Source organism: Ambystoma mexicanum, chromosome 9 (genome assembly GCF_040938575.1).
Source record: "Ambystoma mexicanum isolate Mex_15411 chromosome 9, UKY_AmexF1_1, whole genome shotgun sequence".
Classification (NCBI taxonomy): domain Eukaryota; kingdom Metazoa; phylum Chordata; class Amphibia; order Caudata; family Ambystomatidae; genus Ambystoma; species Ambystoma mexicanum.
This window is the reverse complement of record NC_090931.1, coordinates 815,762,865-815,789,486: the sequence shown is the minus strand read 5'-3', so window position 1 is coordinate 815,789,486 and position 26,622 is coordinate 815,762,865. Positions and strand designations below refer to the sequence as shown.

At 47.1% G+C, this 26,622-nt stretch overlaps 1 protein-coding gene across 3 annotated transcripts in view; it reads right to left on the bottom strand.

Moving 5' to 3' along the window:
• Positions 1 to 26,622, bottom strand: part of DBR1 (debranching RNA lariats 1) — a 183,134-nt gene that overhangs the window by 77,113 nt on the left and 79,399 nt on the right. For all 3 annotated transcript variants that reach the window (XM_069615810.1, XM_069615812.1, XM_069615811.1), the window contains 2 exons: positions 11,400 to 11,524; positions 2,221 to 2,301 (listed from right to left, as the gene is read on the bottom strand). In XM_069615810.1, coding sequence (XP_069471911.1) covers positions 2,221 to 2,301; positions 11,400 to 11,524 — 206 coding nt within the window. The remainder of the gene's footprint in view (positions 1 to 2,220; positions 2,302 to 11,399; positions 11,525 to 26,622) is intronic.

Here is a 26,622-nt window from a genome sequence, read left to right as displayed (position 1 = left end):
CCCACACCTTTCCAGAACTGGTGAACAGACTTGCCTGGGGAGTCCTAAACTGCAGCTTCATCACAACACTGTGATCCAACGAGAACCAAAGTCCCCCGGAATCAGGAAATATCACATAACCCATTTTCCTGGGCGAATCCCCTTGCACACTTGGCTGTGTGTGATTTTAGTGGGTTACAGCTCTCTGTACTCCGGGTGTCCCCCCCTATAGACATAATGTCCCCCTATGGAAATAATGTAAAAGCACAAAGAGTCCCACAACCAGAGACTTCACACATGTGCGATTAATAGGATACAGATGTGGTCATGTATGGGCATAGTTACTACCTGCTACAGAAAGTAGGCTATAGTTACCAGAACTAGACAAGACTGAATCAACACCTGAAAGCTTTGGAAAACGTCCACCAAACGTGGATTCCCCCCCCACTCATGAAGACATTATTGTGGAACATTCCCCCTGCTACCATGGTATGGTGTATGGCCATGCCCCAGGTACACTGATCCTCCTTGCAGTACCTGTGGGAACGGCCACAACCATGTTTAGCAGGAACTATGCACAAGACATCGCTTTCAGCAAGGTACCAAAATGCAGTCTATGGACCCCGTGAGGTGCCAGTCAGCCTCCATCTGCAGGGAGTGCTGACCCTACTACAACTACCAGGCTAAATTCTATCACTCCCCCCAGGGCAGGTTGCACTACCAAGGCTGAAAGGTCTACACTGTGCCTCTGGTGGGAGGTCCAATTTGGTAGCCACAACCCCTCTGACTAGATTACCCGATTGGGCCCTAATCAGGGATCCAAGTCATGCATGTATCCAGCGAGAGGCACAAAATGCTCACAGGGTTACGGTTTGCTAAAGGCAGCCTGTGCCCCTGCGATCTTCGCACAGCTGGCTGTGTGGGCTTCACTATTTGGTGCCAGTCTTGAACTATAGTGGGGTACAGACTGCTGTACCCCAGGCAGTATCCATACACAAAACCTCTGTGCAAATACCATATCGGATCAATAGCTAGACACTCTTTCCCCAAGAGCGGCCGTAAGATACATTTGCTAACATATATGTCATGGTGACTGCTTGCCTCAGAGCAAGGGCTACAGTTCGCATACCCAGGCAGTTTGCGAATGGTGTCTGGATTCAGCCAAACCGGTCGAGCTAACCCATGAGAGTTGAATGTGGCAGCCGCTACCAATTGGGACCCATTGAACATAACCCAAGGTCATGCCCAGTGGGGATACAAGGGCATGGCCTTGCCAAATTGGCACTGAGGGTTTAGCTTAGATAATATTTCCCCAAATCATTAAAAAATAAAAAATTTAAAAAAACTTGCAAACCTTGAAGTACATTTATGGTTACACCACAGAAATTCACTGAATAAAAAACAAAAACACCCTGTATTTTAAGGGGCGTTGCAGTTCTAAATCAAAACCACTTGAATTTACCAGTCACACTTCCTAAAGCATCAATAAATTGCCCACTGCCATGCACTGCTCATGGCAGAGTAACATACGCATACCCACAGTTCCTACAAGAAAAAAAGTTGTGAAATAGCATTTTGTGGTATATTTTTTTTGTTGACTTTTGATTTGAGAGCCTTCACAAAACAAAGCCCAAACGGAACAAAAATAATATATCCAAGAAGCTAGATACCATGTCATTGAGCACAACCTGTAATAACCTGATCAAGTGCATGAAGGTGGGTGAAAAATGGTTGCATTAGGAACCATAACTGAAGCATGTCAGAGCTTTGAAAAGCAACCATAATGCACTTTTAACTAAAGCAGTGCGATTCCAACTTTTTTATACCGAGCCCCCCTCCACACCCCCCTTGAGTCAAAATATTGTTTCTGGGCTTCCCACCTAGGGGTTCGCCCCCTATGGGGTCTAAAGGATGTCCACTGGGGTCCCAGGCTCTTTAAAATATAAGCAGATTTTCCACTGATTATATTTTCTATTAAAATCAGTCACCTTAATCATTTTCCATATTAAACAGTCATCTTAATCCCTTTTAGAGAAAAAAAAAAAAAAGTCTGCCCCTCCCGTAGATCCTTTGGGGCCCCCCTGGGGGGGGGGGGGGGGTCGTCAGCTCCTCAGTTTGAAGACCACTGAACTAAAGTTTTGTCTGAATATAGATTAACCTTCTGTACCTTTTCAGTGTTTCAGTGTTTTCCTCAAGTAGAGGGCTTAGTTCATGTGGTTTCTTTAAATACTGATTTTGTACCTTTTTTGTAGTCGTGCGATTTAAAGATGCCCGAGAGCCCACCAATTCGAACTCCACGATAGTTCACAACACCAGCGTAGCCTAAAATGTGAAAACAGTGAGATTATGTGGTTGATAGAAGAAAACCCAACTAATGCATTTTTACAGATTTATAACAGAAAGGAAATCTTTATTAAAAATGTATTTAAACATCCTCCTTAGAACCCATTGACTGGACATCTGTCGTGAAAAACAAAAAAACTAGAAGAAAGTTTGGACATAAAGGTGAAATTTCAAAAGCATCAATATAGCACGCTTGAACAATTCGGCAATGCCACCTTTCGGAAATCAAAAAACAAAATAATACACTGGGTTGTTAGGTCAATTTGTATGCAATGAATGCGACTCAATAACTAGTGAACGACAAGAAAACAATGCCCCCATGCAAATAGCAGCCAACCCAGTCACTTGACTGGACGGGTAAAAGATCTAAACAAAGGCTAAGCAAGCCACATCTTAATATAAACACACCCAAGAACAATTGTGGTCACGTGCAATCATCACAAACTGGTACAAACTGGTACAATCCCCGTTTAGAACTCTGGATTGACCAGCCAGCAGAGCTTGAGAAAACTTTTAAATGTTACAACCACTGAACGTTGAAGGAAGTTGTGTTCCACTACGCATCAGCTCACTATGATGCCTCTCAAAAAGGTGGTTAACCCAGTCCATCGCGAGTGTGCAAGAACCAAACAAAAACCAGTTCTGGAAGGCAGACAAAGACATATCAGCAGGTAAACAAGTTTGAATCTCAGGGTAACGAGGCAGCAAACGGGAGCTGAAGTACCAGGAAGGGAACAATCTTCAACTTACAGCCCTTTCACAAAGGCGCTCCAGGGCTAGATCAGAAACACTAATCATGCATATTTTAAGTATGCGCTGAATGGCCTAAGATTTTTGAATAATGGGATTGAACTAGTACACAGCAAAAGCCGCCCCCTCAAAAACAGAAAGAAAACAAAATAACTAGGTAGGTTAATGAGAGGCAGAAGGTGGGAGTAGCAGGCCAATTGAGTTCAGTATTCTTTTTTGCCAAACAATTGCAATTACAACTACAATTCAGCCATTGTTGATCAGCGTCTCTTGACTTACCTGCCAATTGCTGCGTTCCTCACAAGAACTCCATCTACCAGCAGGAGTTGCGGCAACTGCCAGGCAAGCCGCCCTTTGAACCGCAAATCTCCCTGCAAATTGAATGCAGGTAATGCTGAAGTAGTGCTTCAGCGGTGCCATGGTCGTGCACAAACTGCTGAAGGAATGGCTCCCACCCCCGATCAGGAGAAGGCCGTTGAGGTTGCACAGCTCCCACCCTCCCTCTCGCTCTGCACCGCTAATTACGTCCCATATTCTGACAAATTGCTGTAGTGCGGACTGCTATGAAGATCCCGCCGTTGCAAGACAGGATGGCAACCTTATGGGCCTACGGCTTACCATGACTACTACCAACACAGAAAGAACACACCATACCTATCCCTCTTGCAGAAGAGAGAAGCGTCAACATTGGAATCGTGGACTTCTCCAGCATGGGGTCTGGCATGGATTCACATGCTCATGAATATTCCCCGTCGTCAGGCTGGGAATCCTCGGTAAAGAAAAAACCAGTATCAGTTTAGTTTCTGATCTGTCTTTCGTAGTAATAACCAATCACTGATCTCTGGGTCATACTGACCACAGCCAATGACTGCCCTCTACCTAAGCCCCGCCTCTGGCAGCCATCTTCAGATTTGGAAGCACGTGAAGTGGCAGTATGACCAAGTGAAGAGCCGCAGAGGGGTAGGCGGGAGGGTTCGCATGTGAATCCATGCCAGACCCATGCTGGAGAACAACAGTTACAGGTAAGTAACTTGTTCCTTCTCCAGCATGGGGTCTGGCATGGATTCACATGCTCATGAATAAAGAATACATAGCAGTACACACATGCACAACCACGGGAGGTGGCAAAGGCTCAACATTAAGCATTACATCAAACTCAACATTAAGCATCTTACCTCCTCACCAGGCTCACCTCAGGCAAACAGGTTGCGCAGCACTGCTTGGCCGACCCTGGACTCCTCCCTGGAATCCCGGTCGACGCAGTAGAATCTCGTGAAGGTGTGCGTCGACCTCCACGTAGCAGCCCTGCATATGTCCAGCAGGGGTACACCAGATAGGAACGCCGTGGTAGCTGCGATCGCTCTGGTGGAATGGGCTCTCGGACGGCCAGGCAGCGGTCGGTTTGCCAACCGGTGACAGTACATGATACAGCCGGAGAGCCATCTGGAAATGGAAGCCTTCGAGAGAGCCTTCCCCTGATTGACAGGTCCAAAGTTCACAAAGAGTTGCGACGTCTTCCGAAAACACTTCGTGAGGTCCACGTAGAACTTTAGCGCTCTAGCCACATCCAGCGAGTGCAAAGTCCTCTCAGCCGGCGACGAAGGCGACGGGAAGAACACAGGCAACACCAAGGGTTCGTTGAGATGGAAGTCCGACGGTACCTTGGGCATGAAGGAGGGGTGCGTCCTGAGCACTACCCTCGTTGTGTGAAAAGTCAAATACGGGGCCTTGCAGGAAAGGGCCTGGATCTCTCCCACTCGTCGTGCGGAGGTGATGGCCACAAGAAACGCTGTTTTCCACGACAGGAATTTCAACGGAGCTGAGTGCAGAGGCTCGAACGGAGGTCCCATGAGCTTGGTCAGCACCACGTTGAGCTCCCACGCCGGGGCCGGAGCGTTCACCGGCGGGAACGATCTGAACAGTCCCTTCATGAACTCTTTCACCAGACGATGAGACCACAAGGACGTCCGCCCCGTGGTTCTGGTGTATCGGGAGATCGCAGCAAGATGAATCTTGATGGACGCGTGTGCCAGTCCAGCTTTGGCCAGCGTCAGCAGGTACGGCAGTACTTGGGGGACCGTAATCCGTAGAGGGTTAATCTTCTGTGCGCGGCACCAGACAGAGAACCTCTTCCATTTGTGTCCGTAGCATTTAAGAGTCGAGGACGCCCTGGCCTTTGCAAGAACCTCTCTGCAGTCGGCCGGTCTGTCGTATCCTCCAAACTCTAGCGCTGCAGGAGCCAGGCCTGCAAGTTCAGCGATTTCGGGTCGTGGTGGAGGATGGCGCCCCCTTCCCTGGAGAGTAGATCCGCGTCCACCGGCAGCTTGATTGGCGGGGACGCTGACAAGTCCAGAAGGTCCGGGAACCATATCTGCCTCGGCCACGCCGGTGCGACGAGGATCATCCTGCACCGTGACCTCTTGAGCTGGTTGACGAGCCGGATTAGCAGTGGCAAAGGAGGGAACGCGTAGAGGAACAGGCCCTCCCAGGGGAACGAGAAAGCATCGCCCATGCTCCTCGCCTGGGGAAACCTGCTGGCGAACCTCCGGCACTTGGAGTTCGTCGCCGTCGCGAACAGGTCGATCTGGGGTGTGCCCCACCGTCGGAAGAGGCGATCCACTAGATCCTGCCATAGCTCCCACTCGTGGCACGAGCGCAGCTCCCTGCTGAGTGAGTCGGCGATGGTGTTTTTTTATCCCGGCCAGATGAAACGGCACCAGAAATATCCTTTGGGCGACGGCCCAATGCCACAGGTCCTGCGCCTCCTTGGACAGTGCTGGGGACCTGGTTCCACCCTGTTTCCTGATGTAAAACATGGTGGTGGTGTTGTCGGTGAAGATCCTCACCACCTTGCCCTTGAGGGACGGAAGGAAGGACCAGAGGGCCCAAAACACTGCACGGAGCTCCAGGACGTTGATATGTAGGGATTTCTCCGTCGGGAGCCAAAGGCCTCTTGCGTGCAGATTTTCGGTGTGCGCTCCCCACCCTTCCAGGGAGGCATCCGTGGTCACTGTCTCCTGGTGGGCTGGGGTCTGGAAGTCCATGCCCGCCGTCAGATGCACGCGGGTGCCCCACCACCGGATCGCTCGTCGGAAACTCTCGTCGAGTGTGATCCTTTCCTCGAAGCTGCCCGTCGTTTGGATCCAGCGCGCGTCCAGGAACTCCTGCAACGGGCGCATCCGGAGCCTGCACATGGGAATGAGGTAGATGCAGGAAGACATCATTCCGAGGAGGGACTTGATGGACCTCACCTTGGCCGCGTCGGCCACCAACATCCGCTGCACCTTGCCCAGGATGGTCCTGGTCCTCTCCTCCGACGGGGAGGCCAGAAGGGACACTGTGTTGAGCCTCGCTCCCAGAAACAGAGCGTCTTGCGCGGGTACCAGGTGGGATTTGGCGTAGTTCATGGAGAATCCCAGGTCCGTGAGAAGTTGGACGGTCCTTGCCGTGTGAACCACGGCGAGCTCCTTCGTCTTGGCTCGGATGAGCCAGTCGTCCAGGTAGGGGTAGACGTGGACCCCCTCGCGGCGCAGCTGCGCCGCCACCGGTGCGAGGCACTTGGTGAATACCCTGGGTGCCGACCGTAGTCCGAAGGGGAGGGCTTTGAACTGGTAATGACGCCCTTGGACCACAAACCTGAGGAATTTTCGGTGCCCCTTTAGGATGGGAATATGGAAGTAGGCATCCTCCAAATCCAACGACGACAGGAAGTCTCCTTCCTCCAGCTGACCCAGGACGTGCTGGAGGGTGACCATCCGGAACTTCTGCGCCTTGATGAACTTGTTCAGACGTCGCAGGTCCAGGATGGGGCGCCATCCCCCCTTCTTCTTCTTCACAAGGAAGTATCTCGAGTAAACTCCGGAGCCCCGAAGCCTCTTTGGGACGTGTTCGATGGCGCCCTTCCTGAGCATCGCTTTTACCTCCAGGAGAAGTTGAGGGACGTGAAGTTCTTTCCTGGCCACGGGGGGGACGCGCGGACACCGTCTCTGCAACTCGAGCGCGTGGCCCCGTGCCAAGGCGTCCAGCACCCAACGGTCGGTGGAGATGGACTCCCACACGCTGACGAAGCTCGCCAGCCGGCCTCCCACCGGGGTGCTTCGGTGGGGGCCCGACCCCACGGCCGGTTCAATCTTGCTTCGACGAGGCTTTGCCGTCTTGACCTCCTTGGCGACGACGGCGGGGTCCGCCAGACTTGCCTCGTCCTCTGTAGGCCTCCTGAGACGACGAGCGGGCCGCTTGACGGTAGGTGGAGAAACCGCCGCCGGAACCTTTGGAGGCGCCCTTGCCTCCGCTGCTCCGAAAGGGCGTCCGTCGTTGTTGCAAAACTCCCAGGGCCCGGGCCGTCTCAGTGTCCGCTTTAATGGCCTGAAGGGAATCGTCCACTGTTTTCCCAAACAGGTTGTTCCCATCGAAGGGCATGTCCAGGACTCTGGTCTGAACGTCTTGACGGAAGTCCGTAGCCTTGAGCCATCCACGCCGCCTAAGGCAAACGCCGTTGCCCAACTGGCGGAACCCAGTGTCGGCGATGTCCGTTGCAACGGTAATGGCGTGGTCAAAAGCCACCTCACCTTCCTGCAGGATCTCCAGGGCCTCTGTCCTCTTGTCGTCCGGCAGGAAGTCCAGCAGGGGAGCCAGTTTGTACCAAAGCTCCCTGTCGTAGCGGGCCACGATAGCCAAGGCGTTGGCCGCTTTAATCGTCGTCGCTGCCGACGAGATGACTCTGCGTCCCATAGCGTCCAATTTCTTTCCCTCACCGTCCGGTGGGGAAGTCGATGTGGAGGCCGCACCCCCCCCGCTTTCTTCCTGGCCGCCGCGGAGACGACGGAGTCCGGGGTAGGCTGCGCCCGGAGGCACAGGGGGGCCGTGTCCGGGACCCGGTACTTCTTCTCGTACCGGTCTCTTCTAGCTGGCGTCGTGGAAGGGTTCTTGAGGAGGGTGAGGCCCTCATCCCAAATGTCGTCCAATAGAGGCACTGAGAGGACTGTCTTCCTCTTGGCCTCGCGCCGCTGATAAAGGAAACCTTCCTTCTTCTTCTCCTCAGGGCAGAGTTGGAAAAGCTCGGATGCCCTGGTGATCATGGAGTGGAACGATCCAATCTCGTCGGGCGGAGAAGCCCTGGTGGGAGGCGACGACGGTACATCCTCGTCGTATACCTCGTCGTCCGTACCCGTCGCTGCCGTGTCAGTCCCCGTATCATCCCCTCGGGTGGACGGGGAGGAGGGCTGGACGGGGCGCGACGGCTGAAAAGGAGGTGGAGGGTGGATCCTTCTTTTCTTAGTAGGGGGAACACCAGAAGGTCCCGGTTCTGGGTCCCCAGACGGGAGAGGTTCCTCCGTCGGCAACGGTAGTCTCGTCCTTATCTCTGAGCATAAGGACTGTATAGCCAACAAAATGGCCGCCGAGTTGTCTCGCGGCGCTGGCAGAGGGGAATCCGACGGGCGAACAGGGGCCCCGTCGGTACCCTCGGCGATGTCGTCGTCACCTGCGTCGGGATCCATCCCGACGGGTCGGTCTTCTTCCACGCAGAGGCCGTGGCTTAAGACCTCGACCAGTTCCTCCTCCGAGGTTGAGGCCGAATCTACGACGACGCCCTGCCCCCCCTTTCTCTTCCCCTCGGGGGATTTCACGGGGGTCCTATCGATGGGCACAAAAGAGGACTCCCTCCGAGGTGGTAGGGAGACTCTGAGCACCGAGGTCGCCACCACTGGTGTAGCCTGCACAGGCTGTGCCAGGGCCGCCGCGACAGTTTCGATAGAGGGCTTGGCCGGATGGATTAAGGCCTTCACCACCTTAGGTGCGCTCACCGCCTTATCCTTGAGGGGGGGGGGGACACCGCCTCGCTCCCCCTCCGCCTTCGAGCTCGACCGGGGCCTCTCCAGGAGCTTCGCCGGGTGCTCGGCCTTCCTCTTACCCGACCCAGAGCGTTGGCTCGTGGTTGATGGTGCCGGGGAGGGTGCGCCCTGCCTGGCGTCCGTAGAGCCCGATCGTTCGGCGCTCCCGGTGCCAGCGGACTCGCAGTGCTTGGCCTTATGTTGGACCCCCGTCGCCGGGGCGTCCTCAAAGGTCTTAGAAGACCGCTCGAATTTCTTCTTCTTCTTCTCGCCGGACGGGCTCTTCCCTTCTAGCCAGTTGGCGAGACGTTGATGGCGGTCCTTCATGGTCCGCTCCGACATGTTGCCGCAAAACGCACAGTCCTCCTCCACGTGCGTCTTGTCCTCATGTAGGCAGTAGAGACAAAAAGAGTGTTCGTCCTCCTTGAAGACGTTCTGCAGCTGGCATCCAGGGCAGACCCTGAACAGCTTTCCGGGCGTCGAGCTTCCCTTCTCCTGGGCCATGACCGGGCCTGAGAAACTTCTGGAGTCCTCCAAAAGCGTAGCTCGACGAGATCTTCACCCTTGAGGGGCGCAGACGAATCCGACACGGGTCCCCGTTGATCGGATAGAGAGTCGGTGGAGCTTGAGGCTCTTTTGACCGAAAAAAAAAAAAAAAGAAGTTTTTTGAGAAAAAACGTGAAAAAATAGCACTAACGCTCGAGAGCAATAGCACGAGGATCCCAACACATGAACGTGCGGTAAAAATCTGAAGATGGCTGCCAGAGGCGGGGCTTAGGTAGAGGGCAGTCATTGGCTGTGGTCAGTATGACACAGAGATCAGTGATTGGTTATTACTACGAAAGACAGATCAGAAACGAAACCGATACTGGTTTTTTCTTTACCGAGGATTCCCAGCCTGACGACGGGGAATATTCATGAGCATGTGAATCCATGCCAGACCCCATGCTGGATAAGTCCACGATTCCAATGTTGACGCTTCTCTCTTCTGCCACGGCTTTAATTTGCAGAACTCCGTCGTAAACTTCGGCTTTAGATTTGCTTTTAACATAATTGGTTAAATTTCGCGAGGCCCTTTCCAAATGGTCTGTATCAAATACTGTCAAGCTTCACGCCATTCTCGATAAATTGTTGCCTCCTAGACTTACTACCAACCAATGCAGCGTTATTGCCAACTCTATCACAGCCCATCCATCTAAACTCTTGGACAGGCAACAAAGTGGGTACAATAGAACACAAATGGAGTCAAAGCTACCCTAACCAATGGCGTGACACGGTCACCCAGGTTTGCAGTGGAGCTAGATAACTGCTAGCTCAATAGACAAAAACACCTGAAGAGGTGAAAGTAACAAAAAAACAAAAACAGGGTTTTTATTTTACACTAACAAAGAAACAAAAACAGTTTTTTTTACAAACTGCGCCGTGGTGCTGAAGGTATGCATAATGAGCACATTGGAGTATGCATATTTGTGGGTTAGTATGCAGAGTGAAAAAAAAAAGTTTTCTACATATGTTGTTTTAAATGATGAAACATTTAGCCTTGTCGACACACTATTTTGTGCTTCTGGTTCAGAGTAAATAACTGGGGGCTGAGGCTGAAGAGATGGAACAGCGTTGATACACCAGGTACCGAACGGTCTTCAGGACAGTTTGATCAAGTCAGGTCAGTTTCCACATCGACAAACACCTCGCCTTCAAGACACCCATAGCTTGGAAAACTGACAACTTGGTATCAGCTCTTCTGCCAGTGGAAAGTCAAGCCCTTCCTCCCTGTGGACAGTTTTAGATTCACCGTTCCAGCAATGGTCCTATCCCAACTGAATGGGGATAATGCACTCCTCGAAGGCCTCCCGTCATCCTCCCTTGTGCCCATGAGAAGTGTCCTACACGCAGCCGCATGCCTCATCAATGGTCTATGCAGATAAGGCCACATCGCCCCGGCCCTCATCGACCTTCACTGGCTCCCACTGCACGCACAAATCACCTTCAAGTCTTGCTGCATCATCTAGAAGGCAGTCACACTCACCAGCCAGCTACCTTGCAGAGAAACTCTGCATCTCCGGTGAAAGTCAGGACACATGCAGACTTGAAATCTGCCGCTGCAAAAAGGAAAGTATCAGAAAACAAGGCTTCTCTGCCTAGTCCCCAAGACTATTGAACTTCCACGCCGGCAATAGACTTGCCCCCATGCTCCTACAATTCAGAAAATAACTCAAGACCCACCTATTCAACTACCTAGGATATTATGTCGCGCCCCTCTCGCCACCTCGCTAGATGCCGCCCGTCCCACTCCTCCGCACCACCCAATACAGCTGTACCCCTCCTCTGTATCCTACCTGCCGCTGTATATCTGTTCTGTTACCGCTGAAAAGTGTTCTATTATGCATCTGGACTGTTGTATACCTCTGTAAAGCAATCAGTTATCTATCTGTATTGTTGTATGGATGAATCTGCATTAAAGCATTTTTTTTAAATGGAGCTGGAGTTTGTCCTTACCAAGGTAATAGATGTTGGGGGCCACCCACCCCCCGTAGGGCAGCTCCTGCAAATGATTGGAGGCTTCATGATTTCCCCCGATGAAGATAGTCAGCACCGGGGCCTTTTTCTCTCCCGAGTAATACCTGCAATTGAAGGAAGAGTGTTTATAGTTTAAGCAGAATGTTTTAAAAGATTCAAACAGTGTGAAGGAGACATGAGCGGAAGAAACCTCAGAGCAGGGGGTAATAATTCAGGCTGCAAGCCACTAGCCAGTCCTAATAAAAGTCACTTGCCACCTCCAATCTACACACACACAATTTCTTACTCGCCTAGAGTGAAATATCACTAGCCAATGGCTACTGGTGAGTGCACATTTTGCACCCTGCTCAGAGGATCAGTTGGAAGCAGCTGAATGGGTAGGAATGCTACGGGAGACAGCAAATACATCCTCATTTTGGTTGTAGAAAAAGGAGGGGCTTGCAGGTGTGCACACTAGATAGTGAAGAGGAAACCACAGGATTATATGAAAGGGATGGTAAAAGCACACTGCCCTAGGTCAGCTTCTGTTAAAGCATACCAGGCAGTCATACACAAACAACTCATTTAAAATTCTTTAACATAGGCACAACAGTCATTACTGCATTTTCGTTTTTTTTCTTCAACAATCTTTATTTAGCTGTCGCAGCATTAAAAAAAAAGGCACGCAGCATACGTAGCCCACATCAAAGATCTTACATATAGTTACTGATATGAAACCCAGAGATCCCAACCCTTGTGTCGTCTCCCCAGCTCACACCTCCCCTTACCTTGCCCACTGGCCAGACATGGGTAAGATCCCATCTCCTGTGTCCCCCAGTAACATCACACGCTGGGTCCATAGGCAGTTTTCCTGTGATCTCTTATTTGCGCCAAATCCTCCTTCCAAAAATGATGTACTTTTCCACGTGTACATAACATGTGCAGTAGCAAACAGCTATCCCCCTCATCCTCTCCAGCAGAAGCCCTACGGTTGAGAAGCCCAGTGACGTTGTGCATAACAGAATGTTTATGCTTCCCCGACCTGAAACCTTTCTTTACTCATATCAAACAGTGGGCTACCCCTTGGATAGAGTTGGTGAAGATGTGTCAGCTCTCCATTCGCCCAGTTCTTGAAGCCGTCTTTCGCTCTACCCGGTTGGAAACTTGGGTTATCCCATATGAGCCAACCCCGCCGGAACGCCCCACATGCGGGCCGCCCTGTTCCAATAGTATACAGTATTTTTTGTTGAGGATAAGGATAGTAAGGGGCATCTTCCCTAACCAAGACGATCCCACCCGCAGAAAAGGAACACAGGAGAAGGGGGGCATCAGGAGACTGCATATTGAATCAGTTCCCATCTAGGTGTGTGGTTTTTGTTCTTTCATGTCAGCATGTGTGAAATCTGTGCTGCCAGATAATACCTGTGAACATCCGGCACTCCCAAATCCCTAGCATGAACAATCCGGAGCAAAACTTTCCTCGGGACCCATGGTTTCTTCTTTCCCTATATAAACTCGAATATGTTGGATTTTAGCTTTCACAGGTCTACCTCCAGAACCCGGACCAGAAGTGTCAAACATTGATTATATCAATCAGGGCACCATGTTCTTCCTGACCATTGGTATCCTGCCAATCCAGGAGATCTCTTGTTTGTCCCACCTGTCCAGATCTACCACAAACCCATTACAGAATGGCAGGAAATTGCTAAGGAAAATGTGGGATGTGGCATTGGGAATCCTAACCCCCAGGTAATCTATAGTTTTCTGGGCCCACCTTATCGAACACATCTCCGCGACTCTTTCCCTTAGGTTGCACTATACCTAGCCTGCTTGATTTAGAACAGTTTACAGTGAAACCGGACCAAAACCACCTAATTACTCAAACATCGGTGGCAGAGACGTGTCAAGCGCACGCATTGCGACCATACCATCATCAATATCAAGAGATTGTCCTCCGTTATGCCAATTTTGATAATCTTGTCATTGGACCGGATCCTGTTTGCAAGCACCTTCATGGACAAGGCGAATATCAGGGGAGGGAACAGAGGGAAGACCCGTCTAATCCGTTCAGTGATCTGAATTTTATGTATGAAGCCTATTCATTCTGATTCATTGTATAGGGTTGCTGATAATTAGCTAATATCAGCTTCCTGATGTTTTGACTGAAGGCAGAAGTTTCCAACGATGCCAGATTACTGCATTTTTAGTAGAGATGTAATTGTTTCGATTTTGCACATGACCGTAAATAAGATAAAGACTTCATGTTGCAACCATCATCAATGTGCCTTTAAACTTTCCACTTCCCTAGGAGACCATTTTTGAACCAACTCATTGTATTTTATGCATTTTCCACTCGAAGTAAAGAATATCAATTTGCAGATGGAAAGGGCTGTAACTTCAGCTGGTGCACAGGAAGCACACTTTCCTTCTAGGGAAAGAGCGTACAAGCCTATGAGCTTGATGAACATCTCAAGAAGGATACTTAAAAGTCCCTTTGATGGGTGTCCACGTTATGCATCTTGCTGTAGGTAAATTCTGTGCCTCACTCAAGATAAACCATGTTCCAAATCCCAGAAGATTGCATCTATGTGGTTGGGACTCGCCCTGATCTTAGTGGGATGGTACTCCTGTTGTGAGGCCTTCCTGGACAACTCAGCCAGTGTTAGTTTTGGATTCTTTTCTGTTGTATAAACTGTGAAAACACACAGCTCAAACTAGAGGTAATGCTGTTGTCTGATCTGGGGGCGGTGAGGGATATGCCAAGCCTCATCTTGCAAATGTCAATTGTTTTCAGATGTACTCATTAGAAAAACCTGTGCTGAAGTGGCAAGATCCTGTTCCGAGTTCCTTTTCTTGTCTCAGAAGACAACTCCCAAAGACCATCAGGCATCGCTGAAATCGTCGCTGAAGTGGCAAGATCCTGTTCTGAGTTCCTTTTCTTGTCTCAGAAGACAACTCCCAAAGACCATCAGGCGTCGCTGAAATCTTCATACTGAACCCATACTCTCTTCCCAAAACTATAATGGCATCATTTCTTAAGTGTTCAGCCGTCCCATCTATCCCTGCTGGGCTCAAAATAAAAATTGGATAAGCAGGACCTAAAAGCAGCTTCTGGGCATCCAGTATTAACCAGTGACCATGAGCTATCACTTGGGAATGGGGATAGCATTCCGCAAATGTAACTTCAACATAAGATGCAAGCATATGATTTTGTCCTTCAATTAATTTATGACCCCTTATGCTTTTAATGCCTTGTAGATGTGTCCTAATGTTTATTTATAGATGGGCCCAAATGCATACATAGATGCATTTATTCAGTACCATTTGGTCTGGGGAGCTTAAGGTAGCTCCTGGCTGTTGGTGTCAATCCAACCAGGCTCTTCTAGATGACAAGCAGGAGCTAAATAGCTCCCCTGAATTTCGAGCTGTGCCCTGTGCCATTTACCATTTTACCAGAACAAATGGGCACCCATTCATTTATATAGCAGACACCCGCCCACAAAAGAATATCCACAACTAAAGGGTATGAGGGAGGGGTAACAACCCAAATAAATAAATTAGTTAAATAATTATATATCAGAAGGGCTGAATCCTGGAGAGAAACAAAACATTAAATCCAAAGCAGCTTTCTAAAGCCAGTAAGCAGGACATAGAAAAAGACATGGAAAATGTGGGAAGAGTTGCTTAATGACATGTCGCCTTTGGGGTCCAGCATAGATAATACCACCCACTTGCCCTTAATTTGAGCAACCATCTTGCGGTTCATTTTTCCCCTTGCCTTCTTCACCCCCCATAAAGGGAGAAAATAAGTAAGGTGAGGCAGACAACTCAGTGCATCCCACCAGCCAATTCGTAAATGCCAATTGTCCAAACCATCAAGAACTAAACCCAACCAAAACCTAGGATGCCAGACTGAGAACATTTTCAGGAGGTTACTGTTAAAGCAACACCCTTCAAAATATGAAGCAAGATAGCACCAGACAAAGTACAGCATCCCAAAGACTAACTAGGTCTCCTGAAAACAAAACAAAAATCATTTGCGGACACTAGGAACCACTATAAAACAAATACTACTTAAAAAAAAAAAAAAAAAAATAATCAAATTAGTTCAGTTACCAAAGAAGGTGCAGGCGACTAGCTAAACATAAGAAAGTTGCTTGCCCCCTCAATTTTATACATATACTCAGCACACCAGTTCTTACTCACAAAGGTTCACAATCAGTAGCCAATGTCTAGTGGTGAGTCCACATTTTGCACATGGTCCGAAATCTAAACTATTGCTTTACTATTTAAAATGGTATAAAAATGAAAGATTGACAACCCTACCTCTATTTCACGATCATAGACCATTTATAAGTGTATCTGCAACAATGTGAATGCTGCAACGCAGCCCAGGAAGGTCGCGGGTGATGTCCCCCGCCTGGAGTGCCTGTCTCCCATTTGGGTGGACAGCCCCCAAGCTCAATAGGAGGGTGAAGCTGTAACGGGCCAGGGACACGGATGCCACAAAGGCTCCCAAGGACCACCGCTGGACCTGGGACGGCCTACCAACATGAGAGACAGGCACATCACCCCCTTCCATCCTGGAGCTCTGGCTCTTCCATGGATGGATGGGGAACCTGCCGTGGCTTCTGGGACCACAGCTGAACTTGGGGACAGTCGACCAACAAGGGAGACAGGCACCCAAGCTGGAAACAGCACCCCCCCACCCCCTTAGCTCTGGCTAGCCTGCCTTACAGCTTTTCCCTCTGGGAAGGGATGGGCACCCTGCTGGGGCACACTGAGACCACCGTTGGACTTGGGGATGGTCACCCAACATGGGAGACAGGCGCCAAAGGCCAGGGACAACACCCCAGACATCCAGGAGTTCTGGCTGGCCTGAGTTACAGGCGCTGGAACGAACATTGTTAGAACCCGTGTGATGATGACAAACGCAAATGAAGTTGAACTGCTGATGAGTGATTCAACTTTAAAAGCAAGCTACAATACCTTCGACAGTGTGGTCCAGCACACTGTGGGTGCTCAATCGAAGGTCTCGATCGGCTTTAGCATGTAAATTTCATTTCCTGATGACGTTGGCGCACGTAGCGTGCACCGTCATTACAGCCACTGCCCCCACCCCCTGACCCCCAGGCACGGAAGGGGAAGTCCTCCCCTTCACTGCCTGGGGGTCGGCGGGATTGAGGGAGCACGTGGGTCTGTGGGGGGCAAGTAGTGTGGTGGACAAGCCAAGTGTGAATGACAAGACACCTTGTCCTCTTCACTTAAGGGATTAATCACGATGCATTTAGTTTCAACATAGGCACAGCTAGATTTGTATTCGCATCAGATAGCTAGTTTTGTCTTTTGTGATCCACTTCACCCAGTGAATGCATCTCAAGAGGGTGCGCCACCTTTGATTTGTGAATCGGTATAGTTTGTAAAACCTAGTGCTTCATTGTACTTCTTGAAGCTGAATGTTTGGCTGAATACGCTTTTGGGTGGGAAACGTCTCCCATCAGCCCAAAACAAATCCATAACTGGTGACCAGGCACAGCAGCACCGGCGCATCTGTGACAAGCGGGCCTTCGCCAGTCCGCACCAACACGGTTCTACTAAACTATGCTTCTTGCTGTTCTCTTCTTAATCCGAGGGCAAATTATATAAAACTCGGTGCTGAGCCGCCTTCCAGCCTCAATTACAGGCCCTTGGTCCACCCGCATTTTCACAAGAAGTAATCTCTATTGGTACAATGAGATTCCCCCCAGAGCGTAACTTGCTTCTTGTGGCCCAAAAACTATGTAGAAAAAAAGATTTCACAAAAATATATTACCGAAAGACTTGATTCTATCACCAACATCGACTTGGCCAGATTTAGGGAAAATAGAGCGTTTATTTACGGCATATGATGACATACTTGCACGCCAAATCCAAGGGGAAAAAAGCTGCAAAAAAGACTAGACATTTTAGAACTTTGGATAATGTACCAGAGTTAGAAGGAAGATCCAGCCTATAAGGAGAGGATGCTCAATCAGCATAAAGCAAAGGATAAAACGTCTTCGGCTCCCCTTTCCCCTCCTGAAAAGAAGAGTTCAGATACAGAGGAGAAGTGATTTTATCCTTTAAAAAGGAATCAAAAGCAGTGGCGGGGGATGTTGGGCCCCCCGCTTATAGCAGTAAGGATAATGTGGAAGAGCAAGAGCAGAGAACGCAAGGATATATTAGCACACGATGAAAGTAAAGAGCGTGATGAGAAAGGACAGGCAAGACATAAGACTGGAGATCGAGGAGGAAGTAGGGAAGAAGAAAGAAATGAAGGATAAAGCTAAGGGAATAACAATAGTACAGAATGAATGGACGGGAGGACAAATATTGCTTAAGCTAGATGATATGGCTTTTGATGGGGTTCAAGAAAGGAGCGAGAAGAGCAGGAAAAGAGAAGGAAGAAGGAAGAGCATACAAGGAAGAGAGGGATAAAGAATGCAAGTGAAGGGAAGAGCGAAGACCCTACGAGGCAAGGAAAGAAAATGGAGAGATCAGAAGAGAATAGCTAGACGCCCAAAGAAAAGTACGTAGGTTGCAACCAAGGCGAGAGGAAGATGAATAAGGGAGATAAGAGAAGAAATAAATAAGAGTAGGGGATTAAAAGATGAAATAGAATATGTATGCCATAGGAGCAGTGCCGTTTGATGCCTGCGAACAAATGGGGGAAGAGAGTCACGACTGCCAAGAAGGAAGCTGCAAGGAATGCAGAGATCAGCATGGGCCGGTGGGCAGGATACAGAAGATAAAGAGCAAAGGCTTGGGGAGCTACACAGGCAAATGAGGGACAGAGGAAGGTACGAAACCCAAGAGAATATAGAAGGATCCTTATTAAAAAGGAATTGAAGGTAGATCAGGTGACGTCATAACAGAGGTATGGAACATAAGTCTTTAAACAGATTAGAGATAGACGACGCGTAAGGAGACAAGTCACACGAGCTGGGGTATAAAGTCAGATGAGGAGAGGGAGGAGAATGAGAGAGCGCATGCAGGCTTTTAAAAAAAAAATAATAATAAATAAAAAGTGTAGAGAAAGGGATAAAATGTCAGATTTGGAGGACCCTAAAGAGAGGACACCAGAACCAACACCATACGCTGAGTGACCACCAGCTTGACCGTGATGTACAGGGAATATGTCCCTGCCATATGTAAGCAGGTTAAGATCATTACCAGGCAAACAGACGAGGCAAGCTCTGCTGTGAAGACAAGGAGTGTAGGTAAATTTGATTATGAATCAGGATTTTCACAATTCCCATTATTACAGAAGGGTGAGGTCGACCACAATATATACCATGGCCACAGATGGATAAAGAGAATTTGTATGTTAGCGGTCGCATTTACCTTTCAGTACGCGGGAGCTGGCAGAGTTTGGAGTGCTCCCTGCTCGGCAACAATCTGTCACAGGAAACACGAATTCGGTGTTAATGAAAGTGATGGAAGCAGACTCAACCCCCCCTGGGCGCCGAGATAGCGAGTTTGGCTGACTTGGCAAGCACGACCTTGCAGCAGCAGCCAAGCCCAGAAGTGATGAAAGCGGGAGCAGTGACCCAAGAGACCAATGAAGAAAATCCGACATTTGAGCGATTGGAGGTAGAGGGTCCATTGGGTGATGTAGGGAGGGCAAACAGCCCCAGGACTTTAGTAGTAGAACACTACTACAAACAGCGACCAAAGGACAGAACCACTGACACTGGGATATACTAAACAGATTGATTACTCACCGCCTGTACAGAAGACTATGGGGTCCAAACAAAATTTCAAAGCATTCTTTGAGCAAAAACCATTATATGAATTGCCCAGACAGGAGGTCGGGCAGCAGTCAGTCAGGAGGGGAGTGGAGAAGAGGCAAAGAGGTTTGCCCAGTTAACATTGAAGACAAAACTGAGCCAATATGTAAAGATCCAACTATAGAAGTTGGAGACAGATTCCTCCACCGGTTCGCTCGACAGTGCAACCAACACTGATGGTGATCGTAAAGGGTCCATCTTCAGTAATTACCGTCCATACAAACCTGTTGAGTGACAGACCAGGATGTGCTTAGATACACGGCAATCACCTCATTACCACCACAACTTGATGTAAAGGCCATGGAAAAGCATGAGTAACATGAGGTAGCAGTAGAAATTAGTTAACCAGGAAGTATAACCTGGGAAGATTTGGGAGATATGGAGGAATTAAAGATCCCAATAAACCGGTTCAGAGAAAACGCAGATATGGGGGGTATGGAGGGCGAGGTCATGCCATGGCAAAACAAACACCGCGAGGAGAGAACGGAGAGAGACGATAACCGAAAGGACGAGGAAAGAGGAGACACCATTGTGGACTTTGACCCTGATAACAAGGCAGACACACCAGAAATAAAGAGTCATCCAACAGAATATTGGAGCAATCTCTAAAATTGAACAACGGCCCTTTAACAGGGGACTTAAGTAATTCAGCATTGGTTGAAAAACAAACAAGATATTTCGGCCCTTACCTCGGAGAATAGCGAGGGAAAAAAAGAAATAGTCTCATTCATTAAAGAGAAGATTGCGGGCGCTGGATGTAGAAGCATATTTCTTGCAAGTGACACGGGAGAGAAACGGGGGTGATATGCCTGGGATAGAGGCACATTCACCTTTTCCATTACTGGGCCAATATCAAGTAACGCAAAAGGAGAAAGGAAGAATGTTTACGGATCCAAAACCCCTGCCAAGGAAAACAAAACAAGAAGAGTTAATATAATAATGAAGGACAAGGAATGAAAGGAAAGAATGGATGAATTGACACATGTGCAAAACACAGTTATGGCAGCTCTGACTATTACAATTGTCACGTTTCTAAAATTGTATGAAAGCATAAATGAATCCCTTCAAGACGCCTTAACGACAAATCTAAAGATCAAAGACAAACTGACAGGAGCGGAATCCTTTATGGGAAAAATTGAACTAAGACTAGATAAAGAAGCTGAACTGACATGCATATGGCAAAATCACCTAAATGATCTGGCTAGAAGAGAGTCAAATGATAAAGCATTACCAATGGAGGCTGTCCTAGAGGATTGCAAGTAGATGCGGAAAGTCCATAAAACGAGAGAACAGATTAACCAGGAAAGGAGTAGAAAATTCCCATTTATAAATACTAGTAGAGAGAAGGAAACATTTATACAAGGGGAAAATGATAAAACTACTGAAGTGAGTGGAAATGGAAATGTCGAGGGGAGGACGGACGGACATGTTTACTGGACATGACAAAGACAAGCAGAATCCAAATAATGATAAAGTGATCAAATGGATAGCTAAGGAGCATGTAAAATCAGACCTGGACTCGCGACAAACCATCGAAGAGTGGATTCAACCAAACTTACCAATCTTCCAAGGAATAAACCCAGAGGAAAAAAACTCACCCACTGCAGAAGGAAAATAAAAAAAAAAAAGAAAATTAAAGAATTTGAAACAAACAACAAAACATAAAATAAATGGATCAACAGCATTTTTAAGAACATACTAACAACTCCAAGATAAGAGGTAATACAGTGTGCAAAGAAGTCACGTAGAGAAATGGCTTTTACATCAGATCCCCAAGAGATACAAGTACTGGACGACTCTAACATGTCAAATAAAGACCTTGAAAACAGAAGAACCGGTGGAGCCCGACTCAGAAGGATGCCTAAGCGACTTAGTGGAGATTGAGAAAAATAAGGCGGAAGATGACTGGGAGAACCTTAGCGTTCCGAAGGAGTGGAAATCGAAAAACAGGTGCGAGATCTGCCTGATGAAGTATATGGAGAAAACTAGTCATCTATGAAGGCAAATAAGGATAGCAATGAAGTAAAAAAGGCAAGTCATAACATGAAGGAGAAAAACAAAGGGTGCTTGGGTAGTGACGGAAGAAGAGATCTTCAAGATTTTAGAACACTGAAGAGAAAAGGAAAGTTTCCATGAAGGAGTCAAAATTTAAAACAAACAGGAAAGAAAAGGCCGAAAATATCCCAAATAAAAAAAAAAGAGCCGACAGGAAAAACTCCCCACCTAGAAGGAAAGACAGTGTCCATCAAGAAAAACAAAGAGGAGCAGGAAGCGGATATAGAGTACGTTTAGAGAAAAGATCTCAAGACTTAAGGAGGACTCTGCTAAATAGAGAAGCAGTGATGATTCTCTTTAGGCAGGTCGCTGCAATGCGTTTTATTTCATCAGATGACATCCTAATCTTGGAATTTGTGAATGAGAAAAGAATGGATTGGGTAACCTTATATCTGAAATCCCGAATAATTAAGGAATCACTAATGGAGGAGAGTGATAAAATTCATATATTGGGTTATGAGATGAGCAAACGCCAAAAGGTAACATGGAACTTTCAGTCGATCAAAGGAAAGGGGAAAATCTAACGAGGAAAAAAAAAAAGGATTGAATTCTGAACACTTAGTTGATGAGATAAGGGATGAAGAGAACCCCTATGTTGGATCGAGACAGAAATTACAGGAAGGGGAATCTGATTAAGTCCTATCAGGAAAGAGGGTAGTCAAAAGCCTCAGAGAGGAAAAGAAAAAGACTCAGGAAATGTAACCTCCTTAGAAGACCAAGTAAAAAGGTTAAGATTCACAATCGACAACTCCAGAAAGCAACCAAAAATAGTTAAAACTATGCAGCAAAAGGAACTAAAGGCAGTTGATTGGTCATGGATGGCAGGGGTGTTAGCTGCAAAAAAGACACAATAGATTGAGAAGATAGGAAATGAGGATTCTGGAAAAGTGATTGTGCCTCATGGAACAACCACGGATTTAAGCATCTGTACACAGTGGAAGGCAATTTCTTGGGGCAGTATGCAATTATTAGCCTGCAGGAAACATGGATAAGGGGAAAACCAACGTGTGATGGGTACAAAGTTTACATAAACCCTGCAAGGAAAGGGGATAAGGGAAGGCCTTATGTAGGTCTATTGACCTTAATAAAAATTGATAGCGATCTGAAGGTCCTTGAACATCGCACCCCCAATCCCTTTGTACAGATTGTAAAGATTAAGTGCCAGGAGAAACAAGAAACCGACCTCCTACTATTTAACACATATTGTAGTGAAAACAAATGTCCTACTGAGAAGTACATAAAGGATATTACGGATGAAATTGATAAGTCAATGATAGAGGACAAAAAACAACTAATAATTATATGCAGGGATCTGAATATAGGGTAAACAAAAAGTGGAGTCACAACTTTAAGGAAGAGCCTTGCGATGGACCAGAGAAATGAAAACACCTACCATGGGGATGTTAAACGGTTTGACAGAGGGAGATCTTCACGGAGCCGACACCTGGTCCGATGGTATCAGCAGCGCCTGCTAAGATTACTGTTTTGTGGCAGGAAACACCTAGCAATGGATTAAAACATTTGTAGTAAAAAAACAATTAGCAAGCGACCATGATCTATTAAGGATTGAATTGGAACTGGGAGTTCAAAAGTTGGATAAGATCAGGTCACCCTCAGTAGAAGTAACTTTGAGTCGAAATAGACAGATTTAAACAGAAAGAATTACCCAAAATAGTAGGAAGATATTAAAGCTGACAGAGAATACAGCTGGTGTAGAATATAGATGGCTATTAAAAGACTATGAAATGAAAAATGGCTCAAGTAAGAAGCCCATGATGACAAGAAAGCATGCCTATGACAAGGAATTTGTGGCGAAAAGAAAAAAAATATAGAGCAGAATTAAGACAACTAAGAAAGAACGAAGGATCCAATAAGCAGGAGAAGATGAGATCTAAACAAAATTACAAGAACTGGCTAAAGGCCACCAAGGCAAAAAGACTCCAGGGGGACTCTGAAAAAAAGCTGCCAGCAGTTTGCACAAGTAATACAAGGAATGTATGGGAAATCATCAACAAGGGTGATGACTTTCAATCAGCAGTTACAACCAGTCAAGTAGCGGAAGAACGCCGGGTTGAACATTTCACAATGCTATTTAAAGATGAAAGAGGTAACTACTCCCCAGATGAGGAAGAAAAGCCGGGGAGAACTTTGACCGCGCTGAAATTATAGGGATGTAAAAAAAAAAAAAAAAAAAAAAAAGGAGCTCCTCTAGGGCAGCAGGGCCAGACAGCCTCTGAAACCACTTACTTAAGGGAAACATTGAATGCTGGACTGACCCAATTTATTTACTTTTCCGGCAAATAGTAAAATCCAGGGCCTTACCATCAACGTGGAAGCAGGCAATCATAGTTCCAATTTTTAAAAAAAAAGGAGACTGGGGAGAACCCAGAAACTACAGGCCAATAGCCTTACTTGATTCCATAGGCAAACTATTCGCCTCATTGCTGTTAAGGGACCTTAAAAGATGGCCGAAAAAGGTGGGAATACTGGATCCAAGGCAAACAGCCTTTATAAGTGGAGTGGGGACATCATTGAATCTATTTATCATAAACCTGCTAAAACAACAAGCCCTGGAGTCCAAGACGAAAATCTATCTTGGATTCATAGATCTCAAACAAGCTTTTGGCAGGATAAGTCTTGAAACTGTGGACGAAATTAAAAACATTGGAAATGCCCGGAGGACCTACTTGAAGCTATTCAAGCGTTGTATACGGACACGTCAATACGAGTCCAGTTGTCAAGTGACAACGCAATTTCAAATAAAATTGAAACCCATATTGGCATTAAGCAGGTATGTGCCCTAGCCCCCTTCTTATTGGCATTGCATTTGGCAGATATGAGTCACAACAGAACATCAGGGCATTTCCGCCTAAAATAGAGGAAGGTCAAATACTGTTGGTCCTCTATGCGGATGACGTGGTCTTTATAGACTTAACTGCAATAGGACTACAGAGGCGACTATTTTGATGGAAACAGCATGAAGAGCAATGTAAAAAAAAAAATCAAAGAACCTAATAATGCAATCAGCTAGCAGAAGCCAGAAAAAGGAAAGAGTCTTCAAATGGACTGTCGAAAAGCAACAACTGGAAGTGGTGGATTCAATCATTTATCTGGGAGTACGGATAAATACAAATATAATCGAATTAGGGCACTACCAGCTGATAAAGGAAAAGCTAGTGAAATTAACAAATTAAGGAACAGCACTGCACCATAGGTATGGAACTTTCACTCATTCCAACTCTTACCTTTTATAAACAAAAAGGTGGCAGCTAAACTGACGTATGGTGTAGAGGCACTTCTGAATTTGCCCTGGAGAATATGGGGAGTCTGAAGCTTATTTCTGGAAAAAAATCCTAAGGCTGCCAAACTCTCTGCCAGTACATCTAATAAGATATGAACTGAGACTTCAATCACTCACCTCAATGGTAGTGTGGAAAACCGTCTCCCTTTTTCGGAAATGTGTTCTTGATTCACCATTGATGCCTTTTGAAATTGTGAATAACTCTTCAATGATTAAGGATAAAAACTAATGAGATGGAAATCCGGATGTAAAGATTTCTTTAGAGACAAACATCAAGATAGAAACACTTATAGGAAATCCAGACAAAGTAAAGAAGAGACTGCAGGAAAAGGACTGGGAAGAGTCGCTAGAGTTGAAAAGCAAGAACAAACTGTGCATTAACATCATATGGGAAAGGAAAACAATGAATGAACCACCAGAATACTTGAAAAGGTTTCCATCATCTCACTATAGGGATCTGTTGATACGGTGTTGATTGAGATTGAATATTCTAGCCTCACGAGAGGTTAAGCTAATTAGGAAACGGATCAAACCTCAAGATGTGTATTGCCGCTTTTGCAAAGATAAGGGCAGAATTGAGACGATCAGACATTTAATGCTGGAATGTAAAGCTTTAAACAAACAAAGACTGAAGGCCCTAGCATTTTATAGGCAGTATTATGATGCAGTACAGGAAGAGGATGATGTGGGAGAGAATATTAACCGCTGATAAAAGATTGATGCATTGAAATTTGTGGAGACAGTATTGAAGGGGGAAAATCTTGGAGATAAAGAAATGGAAAAAGACAGTGAAAAAAAATAAGGAAAGCGCTTGTAAGTGCTAGATACGTATATGTTAAAGGTTGAAAAATAATGTTAACCAATAAAACATGAAGAAAAAAAAATGATTATGCAAATTGCCGAGTAACCTCCGGTGGGGAAAAATGGATGGATGATATCAGGAATGACGCTACTATAGGGGACATAAGGGCTGTTAGCAGACAGAGCCGATAACATTTGGAAGCGAGCAGAATATGCAGGTGGGACTACGCAAAACATGACATGATTGCAATTATTAAATTGCGCACAGAGCAGACGTATGGGTGAGCGCTCGGAGTGCAATATCCCGAATGACTGCATATGGGTGCGATGACTAGGAAAATGGGAGTGGATGAAGATCTGGTTGCCTTTATTCAAGACATCCAGGACAGATGACGGCAGGAGACACGTGACTCGTGGGATAACACTGTAGCATTATTTTACCATATTTCGTGTCAAGGGATGCCTGAGCCAGTGCAAAGACAATTGAAAAAAACAGGTTGGAATGTAAGCAAACCCTTGGCCAGAAATATAACCGACAATCGTGCATCACTGCCGATTAATGCAGGAGAACATTTAGAGAAGAAAGCGGAGAAAAGAAAGCAGGAGGAAGCAAAGTTAGTTCAGAAGAAATTACACAGGATATCCTGCAGATCATAGTGTGTACAATTTGTGGCCAAGAGGAAGAGGGAATGGGTCTAGAGGAGAAGAACGAGGTGGATTTCAGAACTCTCAGGGAAGAGGAGGATTTAATGGTGGACAGCCACAATAATGTTGGACTTGTGGAAGAATGTGAAACATCGCTAGGACATGCAAAGGCAGAGGAGGCATGCAACAGAATAGGCAAGCTCCAAGAAGGGGGGTGGGTTATGCTCCACAATATAATGCAGAACCGCAGGAATATTGTGCCCAAGATCACACATACGCTCAGACATACGCGCCGCAACCCCAACAAGTGCAGCCAGCCCCGCTGCAAATGCAATTGCCCCAAGGGCAACCACGGCAGGCAGCCATGCAAATACAACAGGCACAACCGCAGCAAGCACAGATACAGCAGGCTATGCTACCACAATGGAACATGTCCCCAGGAGTCCAACAGGCACCTGCAACCAAAATGGGGAGTGTGACTGTGATAGGACATCCTTTCACAGGTATGGGGATGAATGTATATCCACAATAGGCCAGCCCATAGAGTGACTTGATGTGTTCAGTACCATCAGTGACACCAAACCCCCAAGAGGAACCAAGGATCAAGGTGACG